General features: G+C 31.0%; 1 protein-coding gene across 2 annotated transcripts; it reads right to left on the bottom strand.

Moving 5' to 3' along the window:
• Positions 1–4107: 4107 nt before the first annotated feature.
• Positions 4108–7365, bottom strand: LOC112776421 (VAN3-binding protein). 2 transcript variants are annotated; one of them, XM_025820583.3, is made up of 7 exons: positions 6555–7365; positions 6383–6484; positions 5867–6308; positions 5459–5695; positions 5322–5371; positions 5019–5076; positions 4108–4843 (listed from the first exon to the last, which is right to left on the bottom strand). In XM_025820583.3, exons 1-7 carry the CDS (start codon positions 6840–6842, stop codon positions 4629–4631), a joined length of 1392 nt encoding a protein of 463 aa, XP_025676368.1. In that variant the 5' UTR covers positions 6843–7365; the 3' UTR covers positions 4108–4628. The 2 variants fall into 2 exon arrangements, with proteins under 2 accessions (XP_025676368.1, XP_025676369.1); XM_025820584.3 differs by having other exon boundaries at positions 5867–6299; positions 6555–7332.
• Between the last annotated feature and the right edge of the window lie 14515 nt (positions 7366–21880).

Below are 21880 nucleotides of genomic sequence, written 5' to 3'. Positions count from 1 at the left end.
TTATATTAATGTTACATGTTTATTGTACTTGTTGAATTTTTAAGATAAAAATTTGATTTTTTATGAATTTTAAAGTCATTGGGTACCCAATTACCCGAACTAAACCAATCCGTTTTTAATCAGTTTGGTTTGGTTCGGGTACATACACAAAAAAATGCAGATCCAAACCAAACCAAACCAATTATATTTTGATCAGTTCGATTCTAATTTCACGTTAAATCCAAACCAAACCGACCCGTGCTCACCCCTATCCATTAGCAAATAGCAAGGGAATTAAGTCAATTAACCAATGCCATGACTCATTGACTCATATAGAGAGAGAAAGAGTATTTGTATTTAAGTATTTATTGTTTGAATTTGAAAAATAAAATAGCTGGCACGTATGTACAGTCTGCTTTTTCACGAGGCGTGGCAGTGTTGTTGTTTTTCAATTGTTTGTATGTGGTTTGATGCAATTATAATAAGTCACAGTCGTATTCCCACAGAAAAATATGCGTATAGTGGTGTTATTATTCAGTATTTGATAAGACACATTGACATAAAATGACTAATAAGGGGTGGTGGGCCGCTGCTACTACCTAGTGCGTGCCTCTCATTCTCAATTCAAACTTGTGAATCCACTCAGCCTAATTCATTTCAACTAACAAAGTTTCTGAATATTTGGTGTGATTTGACAGTGTTGTTGCCATTGCTGCTCATGAACTCAGATAACTATAAGACCCAGCATTCACCATCACCACTTTAATTTGGTTCTTTATTCCCATCCATCAAACCTCTTTTCATCTTATATATAATGACTAATTTTAATTATATACATATAAATTCTTGTAAATGGATATGGATCATTTTCATCAATTTAACCAGTACTAAATAGCAAGCATGTACATTATTCTAGGTCACACACAAATATGGGGGTAACTTGGATTAGAAATTTTGCCTATTATGCATTTTATTTAGAGAAAAGAACAATGCTGCATAATACTTTTATGGTCTTATCATTTATGAACAGTGTGTGCAGAACCCTTTTTGTTAAAAAATAAATATATAAAAAGAAATACTAATTTCATTGAGATAATATACGAAAACAAACCCCTCTCTCCAGGGGTCTGGGGTCTTTTTCAACCTGCAATGCGGCAAAATATTCTAGTTGCAGTTTTTAATGGAATTCTGTTCAGATGGCTCTATGTCCAGATTCCTTTTTGGCTTCTTTTTCTTTATTTCTTTTACATTTCAATTTTAATTTTTAATAGGGTAATAAAGTAATGATTGCCTTGTTTAATTAATTTGTTGAAGCTAATTAAGAAATGGATGTAGTAATAAGGCGGATTTGGTCAAATGAATTGTGTGCATTCAAAGAACAAAAACTTGGACTGGTATCTAGAAAGTAGAAACAGCCATGAATAATAATATCTTGATTAATGATTAGTGATAACTGTTTACATAGGATACGAGTGAAAGTGATGGAAGTGTGTTAAGAAACATGCAACGTTGTTTGTGTAAGCATATGGGGGATAGGGAATCTCTGACATTCTGAATAGCATCACATTGCACCCACCACCATTCCACACTCCACACTCTTTCTTGGAACAACTAACAAGTAATAATAAGTAATGTAACACTTGTACTAATTACAGCTCGGTATGGCTTCATTATAATTATGGAATTCGTGACCCACTTCCCCTGCTTCCTGTCTCATCCCCCCCAAATTAAACACACCTTCTCCCTTTTCTAAACATGATTGCCAGAGTTAGAAATGAATGGTAACTTTTTACTAGTGTCATTATAATGTACACAGCCTAATCTGATAATTATCTTCATGATTTAAATTTGTTACACATTTAATATGTTAAAGCAACTAAATTTTTGTTCCAAATATCTTCTCCCACGAGGCCACAACAAACAATACGTCTTGTCTTGTCCATCACATTTTATTCATCATGAATGAGGGGATGGGTTACTGAGATTTTTACCAAAACTTAGTCACCAATTGAAGCCTTTCAGAGCCATATTCCAGTGTGCATTTTCATCATTGTTTCACACTGCTATCGCTGATCATATGGTACATTTGTATCATGTCATCTTAAAAGCAATTTATTCTTGAAAAAGTAGGTTCTTTCAAGTAGAGGATTATTGATGTCATATATTTAACCATTAAGATTTAGATTTTCAATGTCAAATTAACGTAACACTATATATACACATAAACACTTTCCTCGTCTTAATTTGTTAGATGCCGCTGAAATAGCTTGTATTTTTTTTTTTACTTTAATCCCGTTTAAATATTCCCCAAAAAAAAAAGAAAAAAGAAAAACTATCATACATATATTTTTTCCGACAAATCAATGGCTAATTCGTCGCAGATCTGAGTTGAGCTCCATTTAAAGGTCTGCCGCTGGCCAATAGGTTGCTGAATCCCAACACTTACTTAAGCGGACGAGTGAACTGACCACTTGACCAACCCAAGTTGGTTGTCAGTCATATATTTTTGGTCATGAAGTAAGTCACATTTTATGAGAGCATACAAATAGTTTCTTTTCTTCTCTTTTTTGTTGGGCTGAGATTCTTCGTTTTACAAGGTGTGAAGCACAGAGTGGACAACGGAGGAGAATAAATAAACCAAAGCCCGAAGCCTGCTTCGTTGTTCCTCCAAATTTGGGCCCAAAACAAAATAGTGCTTGTGAGTTACATAATGACCAGAAAAAAGGAAAAGAATTTTCTGTGACGTAGAAAAGAAAGCATTAGCTTCTTTTTTTTTTTGGGCTTGAGCATTAGCTTACTTACTTGCATGGTTGCTCTTTTCTTAGCTTTTCTTCACAGGCCGTATTATCCCACTTTTTGTGGGCTATAATGATGGGCTTTATCTCCTTTACTACCGAGACAAGGTTAAGATTTTGGGCCAACTAGCCCATCTTCACATCAAGGATTTTCCACCTTTTGTCATCATTTATTTTGTTTACTATCACACACAGCTTTGGGTTTCATCAAAGTAAATAACAATGTTTAACCAAGATTCGCGTTGAGAGTTTTGAATTGCCTCTTTTTAATCAATCAAAATGTTAAACACATGAATTAGATTAAGTGAAAGCTAAATTAGGGTGTTAAATGGCTGTGGTGGCAAAGGGTGTCACAAGTATCAATCAAGTTTGCTAATAGTCAAAATCAAAGGAGCAATAGATGAGTTTGATCTCCCTTGTCTATTTCACCGACTATAGGTCCACTCCTATTAATGCTGAAAACTATAGCATATTGGTGCTACATGATTTTCTTAGCCCAACATGGTATGGTACCACTAACTACCAAAAAACTTTGATTTCTTACTGTTCCTGCAGATCTACTGAATCTCATTACTTGTATTCAGGTCCAACTACCCTGCCTAACCAACCCAACATGATTCACCGTAATATGGAACTCAATACATTTATATGCAATTTTATTAAAACGGAAAAGACGAAACAGTGTCGTACTCACGGAGTAAACATAATTGACGAGGACATATATGGAATAATGGTTTTCTTTTTGGTTAAATTGTTTTCGAATATTTCTTTTTTTCCCAACAGGGCATTCAAAGTAATTGTGTCAAAGAGGGGCCGGGACATATGGATAATGGCCTTATTGTAATGTATACATTAATGTTTGCCATCTCTTGCTCTAGAATTCAGTACGAGACACGTTGCTAACCGTAACATGAGCGATAGGACTCGACTATTAATATCACTGAAAGTGACAATTCAGTGTTTTGTAGCAACTGCAATATCCAAATGCACAACATTGGTAACTGATGAAAGGTACAAAGAAAGTGAAAGAGGTTCCAGTAACATTTTGTGCTAGAATGATGAACCTCAATACTAAATATCCATTTTCCACTAAGACTAATACATATAAATTTCTCAAATAACTTTTAAGGAGTAAGGGCAAATAAACATAACAGTCACATTAGCTTTTTACATTTGATTATATAAAAAATAAAAAAAGGCAGGGCTTACTCCTTAGTCCATGCTGCGAAGCATTTAATCAAGACAAGTAGAATCCGAAGGCAATGATGACTCTCTAAGTGGAAGAAACAGTTACTAAGAATTTTAGAGAATTAGAGATCCAATCCATCAATCATAGCTCAGACATTTTTTTTTAATTGTATTTAGTCACATGGAAATCTAGGATTATGTTCACTTTCTCTTAATATATCCAAACCACATGTACAAACACCTAAGATAAAATAATAAGGATTAAGGCCTAAGGGGGTAGGTGTCTTTGTCTTCAATATATATATTAAACCTTCTCTCCTCCAATGTGATCCTTGCCTTTTTGACTGCCCCCACAGTCCAAGAGACTCATTTTTTCTTTCCAGAACAGTGTAAAAACCAAAAAAGACCAGGCTTCACATGGTGATCACTCACCAAGGTTCCAATAACTTTCACTTTCCTCATTCAGAAAACCCAAAAAACATCCAAATCCCCATAACGTATAATATATTTTTCCAAAGACTAAAGTCACCCCATCTAGCATTTTACTTTGCCTTTAGTTTCTCCCTTTTTACAATGATCAAAACCCCACCACCATGTATACCAAAAGATCCTACTATAACGTTAACACTAATAACCCCACACAATCAAGTCATAACTGAAGCAGGATCATATTCTGTTTCTGCTGTTCTTTTCTGCAGCAATAGAGAGAAGCCTTGTGACACCTTGAGTCCAAACATCATATTCCCTCTGATTTCTGCACTCAAATTCAACAACACCGCGCATTACAGTTTTCAACCCGAAGTAGCGGCGGTTCTCGCCACCTTCGAGTAAATGGCGGCCAGGCCAGGCAGGCATATCCTTGATTACTTCAAGCACCACATCTGTTAAAGGCAAGAGATGGAATTAAAGAACACCACTTTAGATCTTTAGATCCTTTTATCAACCCTTTAGTGCGCTATGGCCTTTCACAAATCCCCAAAATGGAATAAGACCCACCTCCGAATCTGATATCAAATAATTAGTTAAGAGCAAGACAAAAAAGGAATGAAAACTCACTCTTTTTCTTTTTTGTAATGGTCCCAGCAACATGCCTGCTCTTCATCTTCAGAATAACCTTCAACACAAGTAAATAAAAAGATTTTTAGAAAAAACTTCCAAAGAGGTAAAGGTTACAGTTTTCTATGAAACGAAAGTAAATCCATCCGTTCACTGCTTCATATCATCCTAATTGCCCCAACTCACAACTTCATATCATTAAAACTTAATTGAATCTTGACTAATTTAGTGATTACTTGTCCTCTAGAATTTAAAGTACAGTATCTAAATTGTAAAACAGAAAAGGGGGGAAACAAAACCCACCTGATTCATGCTGTTGATATACACAGATACAACTTTCCAATGAAGATCACCTGCATATAATTTTCAATCCATATTCACTTCAAACATAAAACAAGAAAAAGTATGTAAAATAAGAGAGTAAATTTTAGGGAAAATACCTTTGCGAGTGCGCTTAAGGAGCTCAGAGCCTCTGGCTAGTAACTCTCTACTGCAGATGCCCAAGAAATTTTCCTCCGGGGCAAGTTCACCGCTGAAGCTACTGTTAGAACTACCATTGCTACCACTACCACTATTATTAACAGAACCACCCAAATTTTTCTCAACAGGAATTACTGCTGCAATATTCCAAACTTCCTTCAAGGTTCTTGCTTTCAATGTGGCAGCCCCACGCAAAGCTGCAATTCAATTTCAGGCCACACAATTATAAATGTATAAAAAAAAAAGTTAAAAACACAATTGGCAATTTGGCATAAAGAAACAAATAAAGTTAATAAACACATGTATTATTATATTAATAAAGACAAAGGAATGTTCATTCAAAATTATGAGATATCATTATCATGTACCTGTTGCAGCTGCGGCAGTTAGAGTCATTATATCACCGGCTGACCGAACGTTCACGGCGGAGCTAACCACCGCCGCCAGGTGTTCCCTTTCGGCACCCATGGCCTCCGCCGCCTCGACGCACTGAGCCGCCACCAGCGTGGCGGCCGATGCCACCGCCATATCAGTCTTAGCCATGTGCTCATCTTTGCCGGAGCCGGATGAGGCGGCCGTGGCGGCAGCGATAGCGGCAATTGCAGCGGCTACACCGGCAACGGAGACAGCAGCGTGAAGCTGAGCATTATGAGCCCTAGTCTCCTCTTTCCTCTTCTCCTTCCTGTCCTTGAGCCACCTCCCCACAGTCTTGCCACCACCGGCACCGGAAGCAGCGGTGGTTCTGAAATAAGTATTGAAGGCGGCATTGTTGTTTGTATTGTTATTGGTTTGTCGGTTATACTGCAGAGACTAATGCATCCAACGAGTTTAGGAATATGCTTAAGGAAGGTTAGTTAGTTAGTTAGTTAGTTAGGTAGTAGTACCTTGATATCGTCGAGATCGGAGGGGGAAAGAGGGGGACTATCTGTTCCGTTGAGAGGGCCACTACTGTGCGAAAGCCTCCCTGAGGTTCTCGGAGATACTTCCTGCCAAAGAACTGTCATTATCCGAAGAAGACGAGGAAGAGGAAGAAGATGAAACGGCGGTTCAACTTACAGATTGTGACATGATGCGCTCCATGACCATGAGGGAGGTTTCTGAGCATGCGAATGAAAACGGCTTCCCTGAGACGCTGGCAGAGGACTCTTCAGACTCGGCGGCGCCATCCTCGTCTATGGCAGCGGCTGATGGCGGCTTGGAGAGGGCCTTGGAGACTTCCATGGCAGAGACGCTCCATGAGCGGGACAGGTACTCCATGGGCTCGCGTGGGGTCTCCGGTGGGCGGAAGATGGGTGCGGCATGGAGCTGATGAGGTCCCCAGGGTTGGGATTGGGGGTTGTCCATGGCTGTATATATTTTGTTATGAAAAGAAGAGAGAAGGAAGGGTTGTCAGTTATGATGAAAGGAGAGTGGCGCGTCGAGAGAGAGAAGAATTGTAATCGTAGAGACTGGAGAGACAAATCAGTGGATTGTATGTCAGTCCTCATATATAAGGTCAATTTTTTGGATATAAATAAACGGAATCCCCTTTTATTCTAAACTTTTTTATATGCATTATTTTCATATATTTCTTCTTTTTTATTATGACTTACTGAATATTTAGAATAATACATCCATATCTTCTACAGGTAAAGAGCTCAAGCAATTTTGTATTTAATAAGGGGTTAAATCGAAGTTTCATTCCCATCTCTGTCTTTCGGAAGAGGCACAATGTTGATTAAAATATTGCACCGATTTTCTATACGAAGACAAGAAGAAGAAAGGAGATAGGGGCTCATAGTGTACGATAGCCGATTGCTCAGCGAGTATATTGGATTTTTCGCCTTTTCTTTTTGCAGTACAACATGCAGAGCAAAATATTTATGCTATTGTGCACATTTTTTTTTGAGTAAATATTTCATCTGACTCCTGACAATTATCTCGAAAGAATAATGAGGTCCTAAAAAAAAAACTCAATTCGGTCTATGATATTTTTTTTTTGGATTGATTAGTCCCTATGTCAAAAAAATAACATTAATTTTTTTTGGCACAGGAGTCTTGTCCTTTCGAGATAATTGTCAGATGTTATTTTGAGTTTTTCTTTTTTTTTTTTATGTTCATATTATTTTGTATTTTGGTTACATCTAATAAATACAGAAATAGAAAATAAAATTAAAAAAAATCACCCAAAAATTAAACTATCTTAACAAAGTTACAGAGACCAATACGATCATTAATATTTCTCCAAAAATTTGAAACTACAGGGGATGAATAAGGAGGTAGAAGATGAATGTTAGTTGGTCCCTTTCATAGTCCATGAAATAATATAATGGTGCGGCAATATTCCATTGAATTGAATGAATTTGGTTAAAAGAAGCAAGGACCAAATAAAGGCCAACTCAATTCACACTCACATACACCTTCATTGGTTCCATTCCTTGTTTGCTTTTTTTTTTTGCGCATATTAAAACTACGCCTATTCGATATCTCCTTTTCCTTCACCCAACCAAACCAAACAAAACACGTAACAACTACTGCAAAATCCCTTTGATTTGTTTTCATTTTAGCGTGTATGAAAACAAAGTAGTTAAAAACATAAAAATATTATATACATACAAAAAATTAGCTATTAAATCAGTTAATTTTGTGACTGATTTTTAGTATACAAATGGTAAAATCATACCCCCGTCAAGGCCTTCATTTTTTACCCGCTAGCAAATTTAACAGTCGATAATGACAAAGTACCGAGACTACTAACGAACCACACTATATTAAATTGTGTAACGTATAAATTAGCTAAATTAATAGTAAGCAATAATAATAAAAAGGAATTGTTACTATCAAGATTGCTGGATACAATGGTGTGTGGATACTTGATATTATTATTCATATCTGCAACAACGAGACGTTGAGCTCATTTGAATAAGATAGATACAAGTCACACAACCAACACATGATATCCTATTGAATATTGATTTATCTAGCTCACCACTGCAATTGTCCATTGATAATTTATCCGCAATCAAAATTTTTATTTAGTATTTGTAGGCTCTATTTGAATATTGTTACGGACCACCAAAGTCTAGCCCAACTAGTCGTCGGGTCGGGTCACTGTCTTTGACCCAAACCCAAACTACCCCTTACAAAGGAAGCCAGCCTTGTGTCGGGGGTTCGAATCACGCCTTGTGCATGCAGCAATTTATTGGCTAGCGGCAAACCCTTAAATGGAGCTCAGTACCGCGACGGATTAGTCCTTTACCTGTCGGGCTGGGGGATACCGTGGGAAACCAAAAAAGGAAGCCAGCGGGCCGGTCCTTGTACTCGACCCGGATCGCACCCGGTCTCCCCATCTGTGCAACTCAGCACACCCTGGCAAACTGGTCGGGTCGGTTTCCCCTGGGAAGCACCCGTAGCTCCGACCCGAATTCCGAAACGACCAGCATCTCTCACGTGGATAGGGGTAGCTCGCGAATATCTTTGCCAGTCGGCTAGGTCATCTTTTGGGCCCATCCAATACCATATATAAGGGGAGAGGTCAGCTCTCCTCCCGAGGTACATCACATTTTTACCTAATTCGGTCATCCTTTGGTACGGACTCTGACTTGATCGTCAGAATGTCCTTGCAGGTGGCCACCCCGCCTTCCGTTCAACCTCCGGCGTCGCCAGCACACCTCAACCCTCGCTCCACGTCCGTTCGGGGTCTCTCCCTCTCTCCTACTCATCACCATCCGACTACCCAAGAACACCAAATAACGAACAAATATGATAATTGCCTTACAAAAAATTACGAAAACACTGAAAAATACAAGCCTATTTTAAAGATAACAACATTTTTACTTATTTTCTTTATATGTATTATTTCTTCTCATTTACTCTAACCTCCTTTTATTTAATAAGATTATTAGTTAGATATGTTAGAATTATCAGATTTTTTTAGTTTTAAGATCATCAATATATAAACACACGTGATTTATGAGTATGACGGAAAGACTTCAATTCTTGATATAGATCTTAGTTTATTGTTTAAAATCTTAATAAGTGGTTCTTTGATTTTTTTTCCAACTAAAACTTACTATATTCTTATTTTAAATTGAGTAGTAATAACTTTTTGATAGAGCAAAAGTTGTAAAATGACTGATTGGATACCAATTTTCAGTGCATCGTCTATTTTTTTTTTTTTTTGGTGTTTTGACGGGGCTTAACGCCCAAGAAAATTAAAAATCAATGATAACACGAGGCAATGATACCCCTCTAGCATCATCATCTATAATGTTCCTTAGCCCTGTTGGCATAGTGTCTATGAAATGAAATCCAAGGCATGCTTGTAAACTTTCCTTCGCAAGCCAGTCGGCGCTTTTGTTTCCTTCCCTATATGTATGACAGAGTTTTACATTCCAGTCTCTTTGTATTAACTGGCTAATGCTTCTTATAATTGTTTCCGGATGATTGTCCATTTCTTCTCTTTTGCTGAGAATTTGGAATGCAATTTTTGAATCAGTTTCTAGAATGATTTTTTTGAATCCCAAATCCCAAGCTAGTTTCAATCCATGGAGAATTCCCCAAGCTTCTGCCGTGAATGCTGTTCCTTTGCCAATATTCGCCAAGAACCCCGCTACCCATCTTCCACGGCTATCCCGAATCAAGCCTCCACACCCTGCTATACGGTGCTCCTGTAAGACTGCTCCGTCAGTATTGATTTTTAGCCATCCATCGTTGGGAGGTTGCCATGCAATATGTATTTCTTTTTTCTTCTGTGCTCCTTTAAGGATATTGACTTTTTCAAAAGCATTATTGATCCTCTGCAGATATTCTTTAATCCATAAATGTGCATTGTTTGGTTTATAAATACCATTTGAGAATTGATAATACAATAAGGGTGTGACAAGTGATCTGTAACCAACCATATGGAGAATTAAATGAGATGGACCATAATTTTTTGTGAAGAAACCTTCGAAAGAGGCAAAGCCATCAATAAAAATTGAACAATGATTGGGAGTCACGCGGCCTTTTATAAATATGGTCATCAACTCATCATGAAGGCTTCGTCCATTTATCAAATTTCTCACACATTGCCAACTTTGCACAATTTTTTTTTTTTTGGTTTTCTACTGTAACTCCTAATTCGACAAGTCAAGAATTAATTTATTGCGGTACTGAGTTCTATTTAAGGATTTGTCGCTGGCCAATAAATTACTGCATGCACAAGGCAGGATTCGAGCTCCCAACACTTATTTAAACAGACTAATGAACTAATCACTAGACCAACTAACTTAGTTGCATAAGTTTTTATTACGCAACAAATTATACATATATATGTATTCACATAGTCACATCGGCCTTTTCACCACCCTGCTGGGCTACAAAGAACCAACATACATGGTGCTTATACACATCTAGGATTATGACCTTTGAACTACCTTTACTTCCTCTTCCCACGGTTTATAATTTCTTTAATGTATTTTCGTATAACAAATTAGTATTAAGTAACTTATTGAGTATGACCATGTGATAATGCTAAAGGATGATACAAGGCACTTCCAAATTTTTGGTGGACTTACTGTGGTAGTGATGCTTTTGTTTGTGGCTTATTTAGCTATTAAGACCTTTACGAGCCCAATTATGATGGGTCAACCCTACACAGTACCATTGGGGTCCATAAAGGTAACCAATGAACAACTGACACGTATGAAAAACCACCGTACCAGTAGTTGCCCTCAGGCAGTCGACCAGGTTTCTTGCTCTTCTCGGTTCTCAGCGGCAGACAACCCCAACTGAGTACTCTGACACGTACCACCCTACAAAATCTCCACCCTTTGTTGTTTTCTGCCTTTTTTTTTCATTTTTTAAATACCTAGTAAAATTTTTGAAAAGTTATATATATAGACGAATGCTAGATGCCAAAGAATTATTAGAATTGATTATTTTTTACTATATTCATATTTAAATATGGAATAAAATATATTATTAAATTAATAGATTAAAAAAATTAAATTAAAAAAAAACAAATTAATAATTAAATAATAATAATAAATAATAAATTCTGATAATTCTTAATATTTGTCGTATATATATTATGGTAAATAAATGTCTCCAGCATTTAATATTGAATTTGTAATTTAAAAAAATATCAAATAAATTTTAAAATTGCCACATTTCATTAATTTTTTCTTCATACTTTTATCCTATTTTATTGGAGAATATCAGTCATATTATTTGTTATAAACAACTATTTGATTTTGAACGAGGCTATAAATGAAACAATCAAATATAAATATAAAATTCGCTTCATAAAATAAAATTTACGAAAAAAAATACTTGAAGGAAGAATTAATATTTATGCATTTAAATTTGAAATTTATTTAGCCTGATATATAATGAATAGATACTTATTCAAGTAGGGTTGTATTTGCAATAAACAATCAACGATAATGGCAGGGTCTGCGTTTTGTCTGAATGTTTTTCACTGTCTACCTCTATTGACAATGCCAATATGCCATGATTCCTCTTCCAACTTTTTCAAGTTTCAAGTTCCAACGTAAGCAATTAATATTTGGGTAAAGTGTACAAAATGTTCTAAAAAAAGGTTTGGTATCAATAAAATTCTTTTCAAAATATTGAAATAATAAAATATCATTTTATATAAGTAATAAATAATTGTTATATGTGTCAAATATGTGCATATTTTGCTTCAATTTTAATAAAAATATAGTGGCCATTCACAAAACTAAAATCAGAAAAAATCTACTTAATGTAAAATTATTAAAAATAAAATCATATTTTATTATATTTTTTAAATTCAATTTTAAATATTTGTTAAACATATATATATTATTTTAATCATATTTTGAAAATATTCAAAAATGTTTTTTATCTATTCAAATAATTTTTTTATAGACTTTTTATGGCGTTTTACTCTTAATATTGCTGGTTATTGATATTGAGAATTAAGATTTAGTGTTAATGTGTTATATTTGATAGTTGGAGAAAATTTTAATCCATTCAATATTTTTAAAATTACGGACACAAAAATTAAAATTTATGAAGATTGAAATTAAAATTTTTTAATATTTTTAATAATTAAAAATATTTTAATAAATAATTTTTATTTAATTTTTATATTTATTTTAAATTAAATAAAATATTAAAACATAATTTAATATTATATACTTTACACTAAATATTATAGGATTAATTTAGTCTCAATCCTTTAATTTTTTCTCCTAATCTCTGTCACTCGATATTCTTTCGAAAAGTAACCTAAGGTAGCGTTTGATGGAGAGACAGAGATGGAAAGACTGAGACTGAGAGACAGAAACTAAGAGATAGAGATTAAAATAAATTTCAGTATTCTATTTGGTGCAAAATGGGAGACAAGAATTGAAACAAGAATAAAACTCTAATTTAATTTGCACAAAGAGTAAAATTGGAATTAATTAATTGAAATGAAAGTATTTTAGGTATAAAATGTTATTAAAGTTTCAGTTTCCATCTCTAAAAATTTTAGTCTTCTGTATCCCTACTTTTTAGAGATACTGAAATACTGAAATTTTAGAGACAAAAACAAAAATTTTAGTATCAATCTCTAAACTAACTCTGTCTCAGTACCTCAAAACAAACGCTACCTAAGTTACTAGTACTGATAGCGAGCGAGTAACGAGTGGAGGAGCGGCTATGAAAATCTGGGCGTGTTAGCATGCCTGTCTACGTCATCATCTACCTCACTCTCTCAATATCTCTTTCACATCAAAAAGCTTTCAAATGCAGATCTACCACTGCAGTATCAGTGCATGCCCCAAACTTTTCAATAACTTATTATTCTCGAACAACTATATATATTTCTTTTGAACTTGAAGTGAAGAGTGAAGTTCCAGTGGTTTTCTCAAAATTCCCCATGTTGCCCTTGCACCAACTATCTTTGTGACTTGTACGTTATTTAATGTGACAAAGGATATCTTATGGTCAAATATGTGGGGCTGTGTAATGGGAACGGTGAAATAATAAGTATAACTGGAGAATGTTTGCACTTTGTTTCTTTGAATCCCAACATATTATTGGGACTTACACCACATAAATATAATAGTTAGATTAATTATTCAAATTAATTTTTTAAAATTTTAAAAATAAATATTTTAGATTTTAAAAAAATTAATACCCAAAAATATTTTTAAAATTTTACTCTAAAAGATAAATTAGTCTTTAGTTTATTTTTTAGTAAAATAATTATCTAAATCAATTTTTTAAAGATTTTAAATGTAGATATTTTAATTTAGTCTTTAAAAAAATTTAATATACAAATCAATTTCTAATATTTTTTTATCAGACATAATAGTTTTTTATCCATAAAAAAAAGGTAAAATGAAATAAAATTTTTATTATTATTAATTACATAATAATACTTTAATATAATTTTTTATATTTTTTGAACAAAAATAACGATAAATTTATTCATTAAATTCTTATGTATATATTTATAATATAAAAGTTTTGTTGCATAAAAATATAAATATATTATATATCGTGACTCAATAATAATAATAATAATAATAATAATAATAATAATAATATTGTTCAATAAAGTAATTAGAAATTATTCTATAAAAAATTTAATATTGAAATCATTTTATATTTTTTTATTTAATATAATTTAGTTTGGTGTGATAGTTAGAAATTAAGTATAATCAAAGTTATTATGTATTTTACTTGAATTTCAATTTGATCATAAAATTATCAATTAACTTAAAAAATTAGCTAAATTTCTACTTCATAATTACACTAACTTAATACACACATTCATATATCATACGTATTATTTTTCTTTGATTTATAGTGTGTGCAAAAACTATATTAATAAAAAAAGTGTGTCAAATTTGTAACTTAATTCCATATGCATAATGTCAAATTTTTAACAAGAATTCTACAATTTTCTATTCTAAAAGACATGTTTGTATTTAAAAAAATGTTTTAATTTAGATTTCAAAACATCATTATTCACCTTGTTTATTTTTAACGAAAAGAGTGTATCAATATGCTAATGTCATCATCCACATGCACAAAGCTAAGCTAATAATAATAAATATTGACATATAATAAAAGTAAAATAGATGGAGGGACTGATATGTCTGACAAAAAAAACGTTAAAAATTAATTTGTGTATTAATTTTTCTTGAGAACTAATTAAAATATTCGCTTTTAAAATTTTTTGCGACTGATTTGGATAATAACTGCGTCGAAAAATATACTAAAAATTAATTTGTCTACTAAAATAAAACCTTAAAAATTGATCTGTATATTAATTTTTGTTAGAAACTATTTTAAAATATTTAGAAACTGATTTAAATAATTATTCTAGTAATTACGAGTATTAGTGCTACCTCTACTAATAGTCAACTATGATTCAATTTTCATTCAACTATTTTTTTTAACAAAATATGTATTTTCTAGTTCATTCAATAAATGAAAATATATATTTGTAAGAATTTAATTTTGATGTACAAATAATTTTAAAATTATATACATTTTTTTTAAATAATTATTCATGTAATTAATATAAAAAATAATTATTTTTATTAATATAATATTATATAATTAAATACATATATAAAATTATTTTATACTAGTGTATAAAAAATAAATTTTATCTATAATTGGTTCTAATTGTACAATAGAGTACAAATATAGAGACAAATAATGTATCAAATTATCAATCAAAATCAGTAGGTATAGGAGCGTATGTGTACATACGATAGTGATGGCCTTGACAGTGCATGTGATAAGCCAACGCATTAATTAATATAGTGTATGTGTTATTGGAACGCGTCATGTATATTATGTAGCGTGCTTGGTCAAGAGCTTATGTGGTTGAAAATGAGTGGTAGACCATAGTGTTAGGAGAAATTATTTGTTGCTCGATCTAGTTGGATCTTGAGCATTAACTCACTATATATGTGGGAAAGTTTGTAATCAAATACTTGTGAATCATCTTGAAATTAATTTTTGTTAAAACTTAAAAAGAATTTACATCTTTAAGATACATGATATTATTACTAATAAATAGAATAATTTTTTGAATGTGATAGATTGAGATTGAGGTTGATATATTTTAGGTTTCGGCGTTCATCTTATCCTTATTGAAGTAGATTATCTTTGAGCATGATTTATGAATATGAATCCATATCCACGTATATTAAATTATGATGGAAGAGACGGGCGCCATTACTTCATTTAAGTCAAATTTTATTAATAACAAATGGACCCAAAAAATGCTTTAAAGTTGTGGGGGACTCAAATAATCTGGCCTGGGTTCCAATTAATCATTTACTATGCTAACACTAGTCAGTAGTCACCATTTTTCGTTAATATTTTCTTTTTCATTATTTTCTATATCTACATATTCTCTTTATTTATATTGTTATCTATTTATATGTTTTTGAATATCTATAGATAGAGTTCAAATACATGTATATATATAAAATCAGTACTACTGACAGAAAAAAGGTTCAAAAGATGAGTGTCTTCTCTTCCCTCCGTGGAGTTTGATTTTGAAGGTTGGAACCAAAAAAGAAAAAGTAGCTAGCATGATTGAAGAGAGGGCCACCTTGAACAATGAACAATAGGGAGAGAGAGGAATATATATAGGGCTAATTAAGCAGTAGAAGTAGAACACAGAGTCACCAAGTCAGAGGACTACTACTACAAACACTAATATCATTCATTGTGCGGGTATTTTTTTTATTTTTTTAAATTAGGAGGGAGACCAAATGCCTAATTTCTAGATGAGTATATTATGATATTTGAGTTATAGTTTGTAGCCTTATTTTTTTTATATTGTAGGAGTGTGTGAATTTGTTTGGTTATGGTGTATATAGGTGTTAAACACAGGTGTGGGACAGATTTTTCTGAACAATGGCAGGAAAAAATTGGACCGTCTGAATTCTTTGTTAAGAAATTTATTGACTACAAATCGGACCGTCCAATTAGTTTTTTTTTTTCTTAAAATTAAAACGGACCATCCGTTTACACTTTTGTTTTTTTTTTTTAACTGAAAACAGACCGTCCCGTTTAGAATTTTTTTTTTTAAATTTTTTCTTAAAATAAAAACGGACCCTCCGTTTTTAGAATTTTTTATTTTTATTTAAAAAAAATATTAAAACAGATCCTCCGAATTTTATTAAAAAATATTTTTTTGTAGATATCCTCTAATCGGACCGTTCGAGTTTCTTGCTCTAAATTTCTCGGTCCGATTTCAGTCCCCTCACACTATATGTAGGAAAATCACCTCTATTCTCCATAATGCTGTATCACCCCACACTTTTTTCTATATTAAAAATAAAAAGTGTAATTATATACATTATGAGAAGGTGGATAATTACTTAAAAATAAATATGGATAATAATTAATGAATCATGATGCTTATTATTTAGTTTGAAAATATTTAATAGCAAAAAGAATTAATAAAAAATAATTAAAATTTATTTTCTTTAATATTTTGATAATATTAAAAAAATAAAAAATAATATTTATTAATTATTATAATAATTAATAAAAATTAAATAAAATAAATTTTAATAATTTTTAATTAATATTTTTTAGTTATCAAATATTTATATTAATAAATTATTATAATAATTAATAAATATTAAATAAAAAATTCAGATTTTTTTTCTAATATTATTATCGTATTTAGTTAGAGATTAATAGTGCTAGATTCTTGTGTAATTTGTACGGTGGGACAGGGTGCAATTTATGTGTTGCAACTCGCAACAGTGAAAGCCGAAGGAGACAGACACCTGCATCAAACTGACCAACCATGGTATTTAATAATTAATTATTTAATAATGAATATAACAATAAAAAGAATGAATTCATGATTCCTATTAACTAGGCCCCTAGCTCCTCTCCTCACCCATGACCCAATCAATTTAATGAAGAATCTAACACCGGGATACTCTCTTCTTCCTTTTCACACCCTATAACCCTCCTTGAACTGAACTTCATGCAGGCCTTGTTTTTTAATCCGGTTATTCATTTTTTATGAAACACAATAATGTGCCTGATTTATGCAGCCATTAGCAACCTATGATGCCGAGATACTGATACGGACACGGGACACGACTTGACACGGGACACGTTGACACGTGAATTTTAAAATTTTATATAACACGAAGATACACATACATATAAAATATAAAGTATTTTTAGATAAATCGTATTAATATTTTGATATTTTATTGATATTAAAATATAAATTAAAATTTTTAATTATTTTTAATGTCTTATTTTAATTATATTAAATATTTAAAATATTTTTTTGTTTTAATAAATAATAATATATACTATATAAAAATTTATTTTAAAAATATATGTTAAGAATAAGATAGGACACGCTGACACGTGATGGTATTTAAGTGTGTCCAGGTGCGTTTGAAGAAGAATTTTTTATTTTTTATTAAGACACGGTCGAGCACAGCAGACACACGTGTCAGACGAGTGTTGGTGAGTGTCGTGTCCAAAATATGTCTGACACGCAGACACGACAACTCAACGAAATGTCCATGCTTCATAGTTAACAACTAATATAATCTAAATTAAACCAATATATACGCATCAAAATAAATATAGATTGCTTCTTTTAATGACTTAGGACCTAGTACTCAATGGCACTACACAACTATTTATTACTTACCCTCTTTGGTTAACAATAATTGTTTTTCTTTTCGTTTCTTTTCGGAAAATTGACAATCAAGAAAAAGCTCCGATCCACACAACAATACTCTAATTTCCTAATAAGCCAACCCATTTTTTATAAGTCAAAACTACGGTTTTATACTATGCTCTTCCTATTTCATGCTTAAGGCAAATTGATATTAATATTGGACACAAATCATAATGATATTGCATATATGGACCATAAATTCATAACCAAGCAAACATGGAGAAGAATTCAATTTTGTAGGGTGACAAAAACAGTTACGAACTACTAACAAATACTTATTTTTTTATTTATATACTAGATTTTTTTTATTTTAATTGGTAATTATATATACTAATTAATAAGAAATTCAAAATGAGTAATTAACTATGAAATTATTTAATGTAAATAGTAATTTATATATAGTGATAATATGAGGCTTGGTTTGGTAAATTTTTTTGAAGAAAAATTTGTGCTTTTTAAAAATATAAGCACCTCATTTTGTATTTGTTAAATTAAAAATTTCTGTATTTATACTTACAATTTTTAAAAGTTAAGAATACTTTAAAAGACATCTAAAAATTTTTTTTTAAAGTTGACTTGTACTTATCAAAATTAAAAAAAAAATCTAATATAATTCTATATAATAATAAATATTTAAAATTATCTTTATTAATTATTAGCACCAAAAAATAATTATTCTTTATTATATATGTCTATTATAGTTCTTTATATTTTTAAAAATGATTTTAGCAAATACAATTATGGTACTTATATTTTTCAAAAGTCATATTTAGTTTGATTTTATCAAACGTAATTACTGTAGTTTATAAAAAGTTATTTTTTAAAAAATAATTTTTATAAGTTACTTTTAAAAAGTAAAAGCTCTACTAAACTAAATTTAATACGAAGACGATAAGAATCATTTTTCTTTTGGACATATTTAATTAATAGTGAAGACGTGAAGTCGACTGCACCTGAATTTCCACCTTAATTAATACCACCCAACCCAAGAGCATATATATATATATATATATTGAGGGTCACTTAATTTTGACTTAAACATGATACATATTATCAATCACACAATTTTTTACGCCCATCCTGGGCTTCATGTTACTCATTATCTAAACTTACATGGACCAAATAAAATTTACAACCTTAACTTTGGTTTAGTTGTGAAAAAAATAAGGGAAAATGCCAAGGGAGTACGATTATCCATCTTCATTTTAAGTTGGATGTGTACATATAAATGAAGAACAACTCTATTGTCCTTGTGGGACAATGAAGAATGGAGTTGGTTCTTCAAGAGGATATCAAAAATTAAATAAATATTTTTATTGTTTATTTTTTACGTTTAAGGTAACAAATTAACTTTTTCTAACGACAACTTCTTTCACGATCCATCTTTATACTTGCTAAACTAATGGAAGAAGGGAAAAAAACCCTACGTGGAGAAAGATACTATACAACAATCGTGACACATAATAAAATGGCATCGTATAATATTGTTTCATTTTTTAACTATCATGCATTGAGTATCAACATACATGTGAATATAATAGAGGTTTAAGGAGTATTAGAGATATAATTATTAGTGTTACCCTTTTCTATTCACTAAAGCTTTTGGGATGAGTGGTATTATGACATGGTATTAGAGCTCTAGATCCGAAAGGTCAAGAGTTCGATCCTTGGTGAATTCGACTTAAATAGGTATTATTTTTGTTTTTGTGAAGCGAAGAGTCAAAGGAGCACAATCCTGTTAAGCAGAGTAATACATCCTCCTGTACGTGTTACTATTATAATTACAATTTTACTAATAATTATTTTAAAATATTTGATAAGAATATTATATAACAAAATTTAATATTTATATGTAATAAATATCTCAAACAATTACCACGCTTAACAATAATAACTAAGGGTGAATGGGATCGAATATGACTAAAATCATCTGCATTAAAATTATCGAATCGGATTTAATATCTGCAATTTTTAAGTTTGGATTCGATGATCCGATCCGCAAATACGTGTTACTATTATAATTAGAATTTTACTAATAATTATTTTAAAATATTTGATAAGAATATTATATTAACAAAATTTAATATTTGTATGTAATAAATATCTCGAAAAAATACCACGCTTAACAATAATAATTAAAGGTGAACTGGGATCGGATATGACTAAGTGTGTGTTTGGATTACAGTTTGTAAACTGGAGTTTGCATAAAATTGATTTTGCAAACTTGATTTTAATAAAAAGTAAGTTTGTGTTAAAGTGATTTATGTTTGGTAATTTTTGTATCAAAATTGATTATAGTAAAATAAATGTTGTTTGGCTTGCACGAATCAAAATCACTTTTAAATAAAAAATTACTAAAATGGACATTAATCTAAATAATTTTTTATATTATTCTATTATTTTAATTGAGATATTTAAATAGATCTTATTAGTTAATTTTATAATAAAATTAATATTTACTTCCTAAAATAAAAATAACATATAAAAATAGATAAAATATATTTTTAAATAAAAATAAAAATAATATAAAAGTTCTTGATAATCTTTTTATATAGTATATTTTTAGTATTTTTAGTACTTTTTTTTAGTATACTATAATTTCTTACTATTATTATTATTTACAGTTAATTTTTTGTTTAATTTATTTTACCTAATAGAATTAATAAATCGTATTATAAAAAGATAATAACAAACATAATACACAAAAATCACAATTATAAAAGTGTATAATGTCAAACAAACAATTGAAAAAAATATAAATAATAAATAATAAAAAATAGAGTTCATATAAATAAAAATAACAAGAATTGTATAAATAATACAATAACATACATAAAAGATAAAATTGGTAAAAGATAAATAAATGATTAGTATCCATGGCTAAAAGCCCGTTAGGAAAACGCAGAAGCTACAAATAGTTGCTTCTTGTAAACGTGGTTTTGGTAGCAAAATCATTTCTGCGTTCATGAGAAAAAAATTTTGCCAAACCAAAAGTTGAAGCTTTCAAGAAATTTAAACGTACTTCTTCCCTTCCAACGGGTTTCCAAACACACCCTAAAATCATCCACACTAAAATTATCGGATCGAATTCAATATCCGCAATTTTTAAGATTGGATTCGATTATCCGATCCGCACATTTGCAGATCAGATCGGATCGATATCAGATATATCCGCAAAATACAAAAATATTTTTTAAAAAAATTATTTTATTAAGAAAAATAATAAAATTTTTTTCTACTATTTTAAATATGTTTACTTTTAAAATAATATTAAACATATTTTTTTTAAATAATAAATTTAAAATAATACAACATATATGATAATTATTAATTGAAATAAAATATAAAAAAATATTTATTTATTTATTTATTATTACATATATATGAATAAAATCTACAATCCAATCTTATAAGTTTGCAGATCGAATCTGATCCAATAACTTTACAAATCTATATCCATAATTTTTCAATTAAATTCGAATAAATACCGCAAATATGCATGACACCTCTCTCAATAATAACGTTGGATACTCGATCTGCCTAGTGCTGGTGGAGGAAGATAAATGGAATTGGCAGTTTTTTGCTCTTTTTCGAGGGATATATTTAATTTAACATTTAATTTTAATTTATGAGATGTGACACAAATAGCTCTGATCCATTAGCTTAGGTTAGCTTCAGTAGCTACCTGGGG

The sequence above is a fragment of the Arachis hypogaea genome, chromosome 19 (genome assembly GCF_003086295.3).
Source record: "Arachis hypogaea cultivar Tifrunner chromosome 19, arahy.Tifrunner.gnm2.J5K5, whole genome shotgun sequence".
Lineage (NCBI taxonomy): Eukaryota > Viridiplantae > Streptophyta > Magnoliopsida > Fabales > Fabaceae > Arachis > Arachis hypogaea.
The sequence above is the reverse complement of the archived record's forward strand: the minus strand, read 5'-3'. Positions and strand labels throughout refer to the sequence as shown.